The sequence below is a fragment of the Schistocerca nitens genome, chromosome 5 (assembly GCF_023898315.1).
Source record: "Schistocerca nitens isolate TAMUIC-IGC-003100 chromosome 5, iqSchNite1.1, whole genome shotgun sequence".
NCBI lineage: Eukaryota > Metazoa > Arthropoda > Insecta > Orthoptera > Acrididae > Schistocerca > Schistocerca nitens.
The window spans coordinates 557936860-557952546 of NC_064618.1; the positions used below are offsets into that span (position 1 = coordinate 557936860).

The following is a 15687-nucleotide window of genomic DNA, read 5'->3' on the forward strand; positions in this document are numbered from 1 at the left end:
TTAGAGTTGTGCATCATCATGTTTTTGGAATCCATGCGTACTGGTATTTCAAAGGTCATTCTGTCTAAGATACATGATTAGTTCTGAGTTTAGAACACATTCTAATATTCTACAACAGACATATGACACTAATAACAGACAGTAGTTTTGTTTAAAACTTCTGTTAGCCTTCTTGTAGACAGATAGATAGGACCTGTGGTTCCTTCCAACTATTGACCATAATGTTTTTTTGTTTGAGGGATCTATGGTTTACAGGTGTAGCTTTACAAACTTTTACAAATGACCACTAGAGGACACTACTGAGATGAGACACTACTACTGTTTCAAATTATTTCATCTGTTGTGGTAAAAAATTGAATATTTAATCCTAAATGAATATTTATCTGTGAAGATAATTGTTTATGATCGCTTCTGCGTTAAATTATCAAAGCTCTAAACCGAGATGATCACAACTAGCACAAGGAAATGCCAAAGCCGCACGCAACACGGTAACAGGAGGTGAAACTTTAATATATTTGTATGAACCTGAAACTAAGTAGCAATCAACATGTTAGTGTATGCTAAGAAGGACCAAAACCAACAAAAGTGGTTCATTTGCTTGCTTCTGTGGTTATACCAGACACATCATGACTACTGATTGCAAGGAATGAAGAAATGTTAATACTGTATGATATACCATTTGTTTACCGTAAGTCACTGATGAAATTAGGAAAAGCAATGGAAAACATTGTTTTCATCATATCAATGCCAGCTTTCACAGAATGTCAATCATTTGACTATTAATAGAGAAAATGATAATACTGCAATAAATGATTTGGGGGGAAAAAGGGAGAGAGAAAGAATGAAAAAGAAGGCCAACTCACATTCAAATTCTGTATAGAATCTGATAGGGACTATCGGGCAAGGAGTTTTGCACAATTTTAGTGATTATAGCTGTCGTTCAAGACCACTGGCATAAATATTGATGTTATCCACCTTTGATGTGGTTTGATAATTAAACTGGGGTAGTACTCCTGTATCATCCTTTCTAAAGGGACATTACTAAAACTGACTTCAGCATTTTTACTTTTACTTTGTACCTTTAATGGAGGTTGTGTGTCAGCCATGACTTTCTGGACACACAACTTTTGTGCCACTAACAGATTTTACAACCTCTAGTAGTTTTGTGGATTACTGAGACGGTTACAGCCAAATACGATTTCAATCAGATCAGTCACTAATTTAGTTTTGTTCAACTGAGCTCTCAGGTTGATGTTTACATTAATTACCAATCATTTCTGATGTTCATGCATGTCATCACATATGCTCAATGTCTTGGATTGATGTATGGGGTCCCCTAACTTTCCTTTTAAATTGGGATGGAGGGAGGGAGAAGGTGTCCTATTCTTAATGGATATCTATTTCCAACAACCTCATTCTTACAAGTGGGTTCCTGTCAGCCTAGTTCGAGTGATCTGCCCTTTATAATGTTCCCCATTTTATCCCTCCATTTCCTTGATGAGAAAGACACTATTAGTTCCAAAACAATGATAGTGTAACACACATTCCTATGTGTATCAGCAATACTGACATTTCTTACATGCTGGACAGAAATTGTCTTTTTTCTAATAAAAACATAATACGGTTAAGAACACAAACACGGAGCATTAAGTGAGAATACTTACTAATTTTTGGAGTCTTTTTTCTCTTCTACTGTCAACCAAAAGGAGACCATCTTTAATAAGATTTTTAACGATATCTTCTTCATGGTCATTAACTTCAACCAATGTTACATGGGGCAGGTTGCCTATCCTGTATTCTACGTTAAGTAAAACAGGACGATTTTCCACATCACTGATGAAAGCTTTGACTGCTTCTTCTCTGTAGTCATTCTGCAATGAGAAAAGATTAAAAATATTTTTAAATGAAGGGATAACAGCAAGTAGGCAACTGCATGAAGGCCAGCAATTGGTTTTTCTCACTTTGTGTAATCATAAGCAATGGAAGATCAGATAATTCATGTAAGCTCTTCGCAGTGGTACATTTCTGTATGGCACCCCTCTATGGGTGGCTCATCACTGCCATAAATGAAATGCGTGAAATTTGTGGAAACTTCATGTACTCTTTTTTATTTAGATAGCAAGTGTTCCATGTAAGTCTACTGTTCCAAATGCTAACTCAAAGAATATGCCAGATTGTGTGTTACTGATAACAATGGAAACCCCCATGGCAATATTATGAAAAAGATAGATTTCTACTCACCACACAGCGGAGTTGCCGAGCCACAGATAGGCACAACAAAAAGACTGCCTAACAAGTAAGCTTTCAGCCAAAAAGGCCTAGACAATACACTAGACGACACATGTGTAGGCAACTCACACACATGACCACAGTCACTGCCTGCTGAGGCCAGACTGTGAGCAGCAGTACGTGATGGGAGAAGCAATCCGGGTGGTGAGGGTCAGGAGGAGGCCGGGGCAGGAAGGAGAAGGATATCAGGGTAGGGATGGGGGACAGTAAAGTGATGCTTGTAGCAGCATACAGTGTGTGTGTGTGTGTGTGTGTGTGTGTGTGTGTGTGTGTGTGTGTGTGTGGGCGCGCGCGGGTGCACATGTACGTGTCTCTCCACTGTATGGTGAGTAGTAATCTATCCTTTTCATAATGCTGTCATTATTCCATACTGGATTTTCCACTGTTTGAATTCCTCAGTGAGTAAGACAATCATCACAGTTTAACAAACACAGCTTTCAGAGCGTAACTGGCTTATGTACAATACTAACAAACTTCTACTATTGTGAGCATATACAGTGTCATACACATGTACTGCACAATTTTCATGAAGTTATATGAAAGAATTTTTAAAGAAAAAGAGCAAAATAACTAATTCACAGGAATGACCTAGACGACACTAACCCACATCTTAACACTGCTAGTTCATGTGTCTTTCAGAGAACTTGAGGGGGGGGGGGGGGGGACACGGCAATCAGGTGTAGCAACACCTGTCGACAATGGAAAAGTAGTCACTGCTACCAAAAAATTTACCACTTAAAAAATACTCTGTGTCCATCAGCAGCAACATCTAGACAATAGCTAAATTTGTTATAAACTTTACACAATGTACCCACTTTTACAGAAGTTACGGAGGCTGTTATTCTGTTTTTCACTTCTTCTACGTCATGAGGTAAAGTGGAGATGAACACAGTTTAGTAACTGTCAAAAGTTTTCATCACTGAAGTGATGTTTCATACTAAGTTAAGTCAGTAATATGACTGGACACTATATTCTTTTTAGTTTTTGGAATCAAATGAAAACAGAAAATAATTTTCCCCCATGCACACAGACACACACACACACACACACACACACACACACACACACACACACACACACACGAAGTTCCATCAGCTAACTTAATAGAGGAAAGGACTATGGGAAACACCACAACTGAACATCTCATATATATCTACACCTTCAGCTCCACTCCTTTTGTGGCACCAAATGCTCTTCGACTGCCCCTCTCCAGTTCTCTCTCCTGTTTTTCTTTCTTTCCCCTCTACTACTCTTCAATCTCCATAGCTTTTAATCTCTCACTTATCACACAACAAATGTCTAAAACAAAATTCTACTACTGTCTCCCCATTTTGTTCTACAGGATAGTACCAAATAATCAGTTCATAACAATTTGCTTTAACAGATTAAACATAAGAGAAATATCACACCACCACCTTTACTGTGATAACAACAGTATGACTCCATTTTCCAACCACCACCCACTTCCTTCAGCTAGGGTATGCATACTCCTTTCTTGTAAATTATCATTTGCTAACTTTTTATACATCTCCATGCTCCCACAGTTATCTCTTGCTTTTTTTTGTAAGTCAGTATAATTTTTTTAGTTAAATCAAATTTCTAGTTTGGAAACTGTAAGCCGATGCTGAAGTAATTCATACTTTGTGATTGAACTAGGATTTATTAAAGGTAACAGGAAAGTGATGCCAACATGCCATACTAATTATAGTAGAGGAAATTGCTGAAAAGTGATTTTGGGTTAAATGCATCACCAAATCAGCAGCTATTTGTGCCACCCAATATAAAAGTAACAAGAGTGTAGGACTGTCAAACTAAAATACGTAACTATTCTTTAGATATCATCAGTTTACTTTTTCTGTGGGACGTTTAATGAAAGTATCTATGGCAGTGTGGCGAAATTTGGCATTAACGAGTTATGGCAGCAGATGAACGATGCGAATGTCTTTGCTAATAGCTTGAAACTGCCTGCAGTGTGTCTCCTGGGCTCATCACCATATTGGTTGGACTATAGATCAGGCTCATCCAAGAATTGTACCCAGTGGGTGCGGCCGCAAGGCAGTGTAGTTCAGCACCCCGTACATGACCGTGTCACTAGTGTCTGCGTAGGAGCAAGATAGAGAGCTGTGGAGCGAGTGAGACTGCACAGCACTGCTCTGCACTGGACTGCCCCACTGTCAGATCCAACATAAACAAAACAACAGGGGAAGTGCAACTCTGTAAAAGTGGTCGATGAGCGGTAAAACAAGCAAACCATTTCCGGTTTAGTTGACAATTAGTGTTCACGTCGCAGAGTTACTACGCAAAGCTTTAGAAAACATTATCCAAAACAAGAATGGAAGGATTCTACTAGTACTGCACATGCACACTCGTCATATGTACGGTAGGCATCTTCTAAAAGAAGATCAATTTCTTAAATGAACTAGTGTCATAAATATCCTATTTTAGAAATATAACAGAGGGAAACATTCCACGTGGAAAAATATATCTAAAAAGAAAGATGATGAGACTTACCAAACAAAAGCGCTGGCAGGTCGATAGACACACAAACAAACACAAATATACACACAAAATTCAAGCTTTCGCAACAAACTGTTGCCTCTTCAGGAAAGAGGGGGAAGGAGAGGGAAAGACGAAAGGATGTGGGTTTTAAGGTAGAGGATAAGGAGTCATTCCAATCCCGGGAGCGGAAAGACTTACCTTAGGGGGAAAAAAGGACAGGTATACACTCGCGCACACACACACATATCCATCCACACATACAGACACAAGCAGACATATTTAAAAATGTCTGCTTGTGTCTGTATGTGTGGATGGATATGTGTGTGTGTGCGAGTGTATACCTGTCCTTTTTTCCCCCTAAGGTAAGTCTTTCCGCTCCCGGGATTGGAATGACTCCTTATCCTCTCCCTTAAAACCCACATCCTTTCGTCTTTCCCTCTCCTTCCCCCTCTTTCCTGATGAGGCAACAGTTTGTTGCGAAAGCTTGAATTTTGTGTGTATATTTGTGTTTGTTTGTGTGTCTATCGACCTGCCAGCACTTTTGTTTGGTAAGTCTCATCATCTTTCTATTTTAGAAATAATTTTATGTAAGGTATATAGAGTCTCATTGTTACTGTTAGTAAATGCTTTTGTTGTACTTCTTTTTTGTATCCCTTTTCAGAGCTTAGACATCGGATCTTGTGTAATAGAGGATACTTCTCTCACGGAAAACAACTGTAAAAGTCATCCAAAGTTTTACAAATAAGAATGCAGTCCTTCAGGCAGATATCGCATTACAGGTCAATCAGTTCTCGTTGAAACACTTGCGAGATGTCCTCTGCCCGAAGGGAAAACGGGTGAACAAATATATCTAAGGCTGCTTGAAGCTCACTTATCTCCAAAAATCTGCTTCCAAACACTTCTTCTAATTCGCAATTGATTTGAACATAATCTGATATATCCACACCATCTTTAATGCTGTCTAATGCAGGGAAGTGTTGACAATTCTCCTTAAGCAACTGTTTTTCCCCACAATTAAGTTCTTTTTTTAAATGTTTGAATCGTCTGCACTAAATCAACAACAGAGTGATTTTCACCTTGTTCAAAGTATTTAAATGACCAGTTGGGTCACTCACAAAAGTCAAATTTGCCACCCACTTAGGATCAGGAGTAATTCTTCTGGACATCCTTCCATTTCCAAAAATGTATTGATTACATCCATCAAGCAGAAAACCCGAAATGGCTCTGAGCACTATGGGACTTAACATCTGTGGTCATCAGTCCCCTAGAACTTAGAACTACTTAAACCTAACTAACCTAAGGACATCATACAACACCCAGTCATCACGAGGCAGAGAAAATCGCTGACCCCGCCGAGAAAACCTGATGAAGCACCTTCCCATCTTACTTCGGCATGGTAGGGGATGTCTGGGTATTCTGCTTTGATATAAGCCAGAAATTCTTGAAATTGGCGACGTGGGAGTCCATGTGAGCGAAGATAATTAACCGTTCGAACAACTGTGTCCATTACATTTTTTAGTTTGACAATCTTTGCACAAAGTGTCACCTGGTGTATCAGACAATGGACTGTGGCGAATAAGGAACAGCTGACTTCAGCTATTTTTGACGTGACGTAACCCAATAATTCAGTATGTATCCCTCGTAGCGCAGAGGCTCCGTCCGTTGTTACACTGGTTAGGCATTACCATTTTAAACCCACTGACCTGAACACGTTTTTCATAGCTAGAAAAATATCCAAACCCGTGTTGTGTCTTTTAATGGTATAAGGTCGAGAAATTCTTCGGTGACACACAGACTGTCGTTGACAGCCCAAATGAATATGACGAGGTGAGATATGTCTGCAACGTCCATGGACTCGTCAGGAGCAATAGAAAATGAAACAGAGTTTGCCGCTCTCCAGTAATTGCTGATCCATATCCGAGGCGAAAGAGATATTTTTTTCAAATTTTTCCACGAGATCTGCTGGACAAATAGAAGTCGCCAAGTCGACCAGGCAATCCTTGACGAGATTCCCAGCTGCAAAGGATTTCCCTGCTTTCGCAATTCTCAGCGAGCATTTGTAACTTGAGCGCAAACTTTGCCCTCCTGTTTCCTGCTCTAACCAAGTGGAAAAAACCTTACAATTAATTTTGTATGATCCTGCTTTTAAAACACTTTTTATCATTTTAACAATTAATTGTTTCATTCATTGAAACCCAAATAAAAAAACTATCAAAAAGATTGGTTTCCGATTCGTTTTCCCCCCAATTCCTCTCAAAAGTGGCCATAGACACTAGCAAGGACAGTGAAATGTGGTTGAAAAATAAATTTTTATCTGTTGGAATATTTGCATTTTAATTAATTGAAAACATAGATCAAACTACAATATATGTTTCCCATCCATCAAAACACAAATACACAAAAACATAGAATGACTCTTAATGGCACTTTACTGCCTGAGAGAGCATGTGTCACGGCTTTTCAGAAAGTACCAAAAAATAACGCATCTGAAACTTTTGTCTGTGCGACGCAATTTAATGCAACCTAAATATAAAAATTAACCGAAAATAAATGTTCCTTGTTGCTCATGAAGTTTCATATCAGCGCACACTCTACTGCAGAGTGGAAACTTCATTCTGGAAACATCCCCCAGACTGGCAAAGCCACGTCTCCACAATATCCTTTCTACCAGGAGTCCTAGTTCTGCAAGTTTCACAGGAGAGCTTCTATGAAATTTGGAAGGTAGGAGACGAGGTACTGGCGGAAGTGAAGCTATGAGGACACGGTGTGAGTCTTGTTTGGGTAGCTCAGACGGTAGAGCACTTGCCCGCAAAAGGCAAAGGCCCGAGTTCGAGTCTCGGTCTGGCACACAGTTTTCATCTGCCAGTACGTTTCATATCAGCGCACACTCCGCTGAAGAGTGAAAACTTCATTCTGGAATCTGATATTCATTAACTGGCACACTGCTAAGTGACATATCAGATTATGAAATATAATTTTATTTATTTCCCACTGGGTTTAAGTAGTGCGGATGCGCCGCTGCTCCTTTTTTGTCTGCTGCTGTTGACTATCTTGATCCATTGTAGCCTTATGTCTGTTGACTAACGGTTTTGTGTCGTATCAATGCTTTTGACCGCTGCTGTCACGATGGTCTGTCTTCCGTATGAAGCACACGTACAGCGGCATGGCGAGGCGCGGCAGGTGGACCGCACGGGCATCCAAGCAACACGGCTCAGCCACTGCAGCAACATACGAATTCACCGGGGGCCAGTGCCCTAAATATAAAAATTAACCGAAAATAAACGTTCCTTGTTGCTGACAATCTACCAGGAAGTTTCATATCAGCTAGCGCCCCAAGGGCACAGTTTGGATGAGCCTGCCCTAAATGACAGGGAAACCGTGGCCTGGTCAGATGAGTCCCGAATTCAGTTGGTAACAGCTGATTGTAGGTTTCGAGTGTGGTGCAGACCTCAAGAAGCCATGGACCAAGTTGTCAGCAAGGTACTGTGCAAGGTAGTAAAGGCTCAATAACGGTGTGGGTCGTGTTTACGTATGTATTGGTTCCTCTGTTCTGTTCGGCTATTTGGAGACCATTTGCAGCCATTATGGACTTCAGTTCCCAAACAAAGATGGAATTTGTGTGGATGCCAATGCGCCATGTCGCCAAGACACACTGTTAGCGATTGGTTTGCAGAAAATTCTGGACAATCTGACCAAATGATTTGGCCACTCGATCACCTGACATGAAGCCCACTGAACATTTTTGGGACATAATTGAGACGTCTGTTCGGGCACAAAATTCTACACGGGGACCACTTTTGCAATTAAGGATGGCTACTGAAACAGCATGGCTCAATATTTCTGCAAGGGGACTTTCAACAACTTTTGGAATCCATGCCACTTCGAGTTGCTGCACTACATATGGCAAAAGAAGTTTCGACAGGATATTGCAAGGTATTTCATGACTTTTGTCACCTCAGTGTGTATCCATTCACTTTGACACATGTGATTCTTTAGTATGTCGCATTTTTCTCTTAGTAAGTGCAAATCTTAGCTACCAAAAATCAAATTTTCTACTGGTACAACGTTGTAGTTTTCCTTTACCTTATTTCTGCCTCTTGTAGAATCTTATTATTTCTTGGCTACAAGTCTTAGTTTGAGCAGCATCCTTTTCTTCTTACATTCCTCTCATATCATTGTAGTCTTTTTTCCCATTACATCCTACATTTTGAATGTATGAAGAATGTGCGTTTTCAACATCGAGTACAACAGATTTACTTCCATATTTTCTCAGCTAAGACACACTGCTTCCAAAGAAGAGTCTTCCTTTACAAGGGTGGACTGAAAGATAATGTCTCTGAGTTTTAACATAAAAACTGGTAAGGCTTTTTAAATAAAGCAAATGTTATTAACATCCTACATCTTTATTCTTCATGTCTATGTACGTACAGCCTTCTGCTACTAGAGGGCTCCAAATTGTAGCGCATAATATGGTGGTGTGTAATATAGCTGTCAGTGCCTGAGAAGCAGCGTGCAGTAATTGAATTTTGAGACTGAAGAGTTCGTCCACACATGGAGCACCCTCTTTTTCATGACGACAATGCTAGAACTCATATGCACTGCAACATCTGCAACAATCCAATGGCTTGTGTTCACTATCATTGATCATCTACAATCCTTTCTGACTTACCCCCCCCCCCCCCACCCCCCATTCAATTTTCAGCTGCTTCAAATATTTAAAGAACACCTTTGAGGACTTCACTTTAATAGTGATGAAGTGGTGCAAGCAGAAGTGAGGTTGTGGCTAAGTCAACGAAGTCCAATGTTCTACAGTAATGGTATCAACAAACTGGCCTCTTGTTGGGGGAAAAATATGTTCATTGCCAGGATGACTATGTTGAGGTATAAATATGTACACATGAAGAATAAAGGTGTGAAATGTTAATAATGTTTGTTTTATTCACAAAGCTTTATGAGTTTTCACATAAAAAATTCAGAGGCATTACTGTTTAGAATGCCCTCTTTCTTACATTCCTACTACTGCTGGCCAGAGAGGCATATCACAACACCCAAGTTTTATTAGCAGTAAGCATGATGCCTGGCAGCTCGAAAACCCATGTACAATAAGGAAGACTCCTGAGGACGTTGCAGTCCAAGAGAGTATAGGCTGTTATTAAATACAAATTAGGTGCTACTGTTTGCAGCAAAGAATTTTCTAAAATGATGTTACAGGGCAAAACTATTGTAAATGCTCCCACTCAGTCCCACGATTTTTCCAAAAAATGCATCTAACCATGGTTGATGGTATTGGTTACCTAAACAACACGAAATTTCTTAAGAATCTGGAGGAAAAGGGACTTATAACTGTGGGTAAGCAAACTGTGACAAAAAAATACAGAACGAGTAATTTAATCCTATGGAATGGGATACCATAAATTCAAAGAGGAAGTCAAATGAGAAAGACAGGTGAACAAAGTAAGTAAACTTTTTCTTACTGCAAAATTGCCTTAACTGTTAATATATTTATCCCACTGTGAGAGAAGACACTCAAATGCCTTTATGGAAAAATATTTGACGTTGCCTGTGGAACCATGACTGTACCCAGATGTGCGTCTCAGTCTAAAGTCAACTGACAGTCAGGAATGTCTTTCCTCAGGGCTCCAGAAATATGGAAATCACACAGGAAGAGATTGGAACATTTTGGAAGGTGTATGGGCTTCCCAGCCAAATTTTACAGCTTAGTCAAAACTACCTACAAACAAAATAAGGCACACGTTGCTGAGGTTGTTTCGAGTGTGCGGAAGTTTTGCTGGGAAGTGCTTGCACATCCTCCAAGCAGCCCTGATCTGTTCCCATGTGATTTCCATATTTTTGGAGCCCTGAAGAAAGACACTTGTGGCCATCTATTTGCTATGGACAAATAGCTTGGGGGGAGTCACTGTCTTGTCACACTGTGGGAGAAATTTATTAACAGTTACGGTGATTGCTTTTGAAATAATAAACCATTTACTTTTTTCCCCCATGTGGTTCATCTTCATTTGACTGCCCCCTTATAAGAAAGGCAATTTATAAAGAAATGACATATTCACATTTGTACTAATAAATCAGGTCATTAAATGAAGGACACATCTAAATTTCACAAGAGATAATGCTACTATGCAAGAAAAGCCTGAAAGAGGATATGTCCAATTTCCCTTACTTTGATAAGAAAAGAAAGTTCAATATCATTTGGTCCTCAAATATACAAAACAACTATGCAAGCCATAAACGAATTTGGAGAGAATATAAGCTGCTTAAAACAAAAAAGGTTGTTATAATTTTCTGTGGACTTCCAACAGTATCTGATAGCATGAACCTGTCTTCCTGGTAAACTAGAAAGATGTGGGTTTAGGGGAAATGTTTTGCAGGGGATTGATCATGTTATACCTGTCAAACAAAAAACTAAGACTGGTTATAGCCTCAAATAAAAAAATAATCTGTAGTAATGGAAAACTGTTTTATAAGGTTTAATTCTAGATCCAAATCTTTTCATATTTTACATAAATTATTTACCTGTTGACATAAATTCTATTTACTACTATTAACAGGTAATACCTCAGAGGTGACTAAAACCAATAGCTTTGAGAAAATTCCACAATTTTTCTCTATTTTAAAAATAATGCAGCTACCTGGTTTTGATGAAGTAGCTTACTATCAAGGTTCTGAGTAAACCTTAATTATGTAATTTAAAATTATACAATCAAGAAGAAATGAACTCCAAGTCATTCACAAAACCCAGAAACTATAGGAAGCAGATAACAGCAAATTCTGAAGACTATATTTGAACAAAAATCTGTTCTGGTCCATAATCTATTCAGCAAACAAATTGAAGAGTTCAGTGCTTGTAATGCCTGATCTTTCAAGACAACGAACTGGAATGTGAAAAGGTTATGGACAAGTCTTTTTTGAATCGGTTATAAGATACAAAATTATTACTTTTATTATTATTTGGAAATGCAAATGTTGAGCCAAAAATATTTGTCACCAGAAAGAAAAATTAGAAATATGTAAAATACAAAACCTACAGATTTATGGTGTTATTTCGGTATCTGAAGATGCCAACTATTCTGTCTGAACAATTTTTATCTGCTTTGCTTCATGCAGCACAAATCCTCAAATTTATTTGAGTTAATACATTTCCAACGTAATTATTGTAATGTAACAGGACATTTGACTGAATACTTTGGTCCACTATTGATATCCATACCAGCTAAAGATGACTGTGGTAGTGGCTATTTGTTAAGTAGTGTATAAGAAAGGAGCAGGTATTGTGCATCCCAGTCTGCATTTGTAAGGTGGGTGCATGCACTCTAATAACATGGGCAGTGGCGAGCAGTCGTGAAATGCATACTGTTCATTTGCCTTACGGGGCTGTGTGTATGCTTTGGTAATCCAAGCTGGTGGTGTCATGGATGGCTTTGAGTAAGAGGGCCACTGACAATGTAAATGGGGACCCAAAACAGATTAACTACTTTTATGTTAAAGAGAACTTTGATGAATGGCACAAGGATCAGACATAATGGGTCTGCAAATGCTAATGTTTTATATTTGGTTATAGTACTTTAAGTTCTAATTATTAACATCTGTCACTGTGAGACTAAGACTTTAAATACCTCTAAGTAGTAGTCGTGATCTAGCACCGCAGTATCACCAAGCAAGGATCAAAGCCCAGAACAAAAGACAGTTTATAAACAGTGGTGGGACAGAGTAGCTGGACCACCAGAACAATTTCTAAAAGTGACCATTCATCAGCAAGATTAATAACAGGTAACTGGCAGCACATCCGACATGGTGAAAATGTATCAAGTGCAGACAGCTAAATTACACCAGTAAGAAGAAAACAACATCAATCTCTCATTGCATTATGAAACAAGGAATAACAGAAGTTTCATGTTTTCAAAAGATTTAAGATGTACGCTCAAGTCCCACAATAAATGTTTACGAAAATGTACAAAAACTTAAAGACTAGGAATATGCAATTAATGTAATTCAGCATTTAAAACTGAACTGTAACAAATGTCTTAACAGTTCATCTGTATGTGATGAGATAATAAAATTGACCTGAGTACACCATAAACATCCATTTCTGAGCATCTAATACAGTAACAATTCAATGCACTGCTTTAACTTCCTCATATAACATCTAATTTTACTACAAAGCAGAATCTCAAAGGAATAAATAAACTGCCTCAATATATCTGTTTTAATCAACAGATCTTGCAATCTCCACGAGTCTTCCAGAGTTCTCTGATTTCTTTTACAGTTCCCCAAGATTTTTTCCACAGTAAAATCCACCTCCCTGAAAATGTCATGATTTCCTGACAAAATCACCCTGCGTCAACAGTATCCATGTTGGAACCTAAATTTAATTATCATCAGACTACAGCAACTGATGACTTGTGCCATTTTATTAGGAATCTATAATTTGCTATCCAACCTAAGAAAGGTACCTTTCTCATACTGTGCCTCACACTGACCTGTGCCTCTACTACTGCTGCCCATAATCCCAGCTCTTAATTACTGCAGTTCCTTATAGGAACTCTTAACAACCCAAAGAGCTTACTATCTCTTCCAAGAGATTTTCATTATGCTCCCACATGGTGGCTACTCAAATTTAGAAAAAAAAATCCTGAGAATTCCAGATGTGAGGAGGCAAATGGCATCAAGAAGCTCCTGATAAATTAATCCTGTGGGAGGGTGGCAGCATACCAGAATAATGACTTTTCTTTCCTCTCAGCTGAGAGATATACCAGGCATATGCAGTGTTTAACCACAGTTTTTAAACATACATAATTTATATGGAATAACATTCATATAATTAACGCACTTTGAGATATTAAGTATTTTAAAATTTGTGACTCATAAAACTCAATAAAATTAAATTTCAATGCTAGATTAAAAACAAAGAATTCCCCGAGATTTTATGAAATTCCTGAAATTCCCTGATTTTTTCAGGTAAAATTTAATTCCCTGAGAATTCCGGGTTTTCAAGTGAATTGCCACCTCTGCACAAAATTTCCTCAAACCTGTTACCTAACTTCTGCGGCCTACTGTGTAAAAGCTGTATTTCTACATTAGTCAGGCCTGCACCAGTATTATTTCCATTCCACATACTACTAATTACTACGTCACCTTAACCTATGACAATGGGCATGGTTGGATGTTGGCAGAATATTTATACCAACCAGTACCCACATGAAAGCAATATTAAGGAATCCTTTTCTCACACCTTCATTTCATACATAAGTGTCTATTTCATCTTTGGTGGGTGAAGTGAAAAATGATGAGATCATCAAATCGCTCTGGAATCAAAGGTGGCATACCTACCGTACACTTTTCATAGATTTCTTGAGCGGGCTTTTTCTTAACTTTAGTGAACAAATCCAAAGAAATGGTAATATTGCACATCATGTCCATAATTAACATTTAACTGATTTTTTCCAACTCAGAATCAATCCCTATTTCAAGAACATGCAGCCCATTAACAACAGTTGTTTGCCTTTCTATGTGAAACACACACTTGCAACCCTGGCAAGACCCTCCTTGCTACACAAGCACACTGCCTCACCCTTGTCTTCATTCCCTCCACTTGCATGAATACCCTAGTCTATAAACTTTGTTATGTCACCTAGCCCAATAAGAACAAATTTGATTTGGCAATATTTTGACACAAATTACTGTATTGGCATGGAATGCATCAATCAACTTCTCCACCTGAGTTGTTATTTCTGGAAGCCATGAAATGAAACAAGGCTCTCACTACCTATTACTTTCCTCACACCACACAGTGTACCCATTACATTTCAACCTCTGAAATTTCCATCTCAAATTCTCTACTCATTCTCCAGATCATTTTCTTGCCTTATGCATTGTTGGCATACCATACCACAATATAATTCCTGCACATACTACTATTATTCCTGCACTTACATACACTAACAGTGTATGCACAACTGTTCAACTTTATATGACGACACACATTTGTCAAAAAGAAAGAATTAGCACAGTCTATTCCGTCTGCCAAAGGACAAAATAACCATTAACCCAGTAACAATGTGTCTGGATGTCACCAGTCAGTATTGTTTTACAACAGGTGCTCTGTTCTCAATACCCAACTGTGCTCAAATTAAATTAACTAACACTATCATGATCTGCTTCCTTTCTCCTCTTCCTCCTCACAACATTTTTCCTACACCTCTTTCCAATTTAGTTTTCCATTTTGTATCTCCTACACCTTTCTAGCTTGCTCTCTCTCAGCTGCTTCTAGTGCCATTTGCTTCCTCCCGCCTCCACGCCAATAGTGTTACCTACTGCTGCCCATTTTTGCTGCATTTACACTTTTTATGTTCAGGCAATCCATCTCTTACATCCCTCTGGTTTCTTCACAACTCTATCACTTTTCACATTTTCTAATATCTGTGGTTAGCATGGTTTACTTAATTAATCCCTTATTAGCCTTATTCCTCCAACCTCCTCCTCTCATTTGTTGGATGGAAAAAAAAAATCACCAGTGATTAAAGTAATGAAGTCTGCTGGACTACGTTTGAGCAGCACTAGTGTGCATACATACTATGAGTGCATACTATAGAAACTTAAAAAAAATTTTTTTTTGGGTTTCAGGAGTAAATGCAAATAAAATGTTGCATCCTAACTGCATACAAGGAATATGCTGCATTTCATTCTTACATTGTCCTGGTGCTGCATCTCAATTGGAGTGTGAGAGTAGAAAAAAGTTGGGAAGGGGAAGAAGGGTAAAGGGACACCAAAGATATGGAGGCAGGAATGTGCCCCTCCCAGAGGACCTGTGTGTGGCACTTGAAATGGATTGGGGGAAAAAAAAAACCAACACAAGGAGACTACAGAAAGAAAAATTGGGTTGAA

At 38.7% G+C, this 15687-nt stretch overlaps 1 protein-coding gene across 1 annotated transcript in view; it reads right to left on the reverse strand.

Annotated features, from left to right (window-relative positions):
- Positions 1-15687, reverse strand: part of LOC126260827 (staphylococcal nuclease domain-containing protein 1) — a 97173-nt gene that overhangs the window by 3765 nt on the left and 77721 nt on the right. The window contains exon 14 of the mRNA XM_049958214.1: positions 1665-1871. Coding sequence (XP_049814171.1) covers positions 1665-1871 — 207 coding nt within the window. The remainder of the gene's footprint in view (positions 1-1664; positions 1872-15687) is intronic.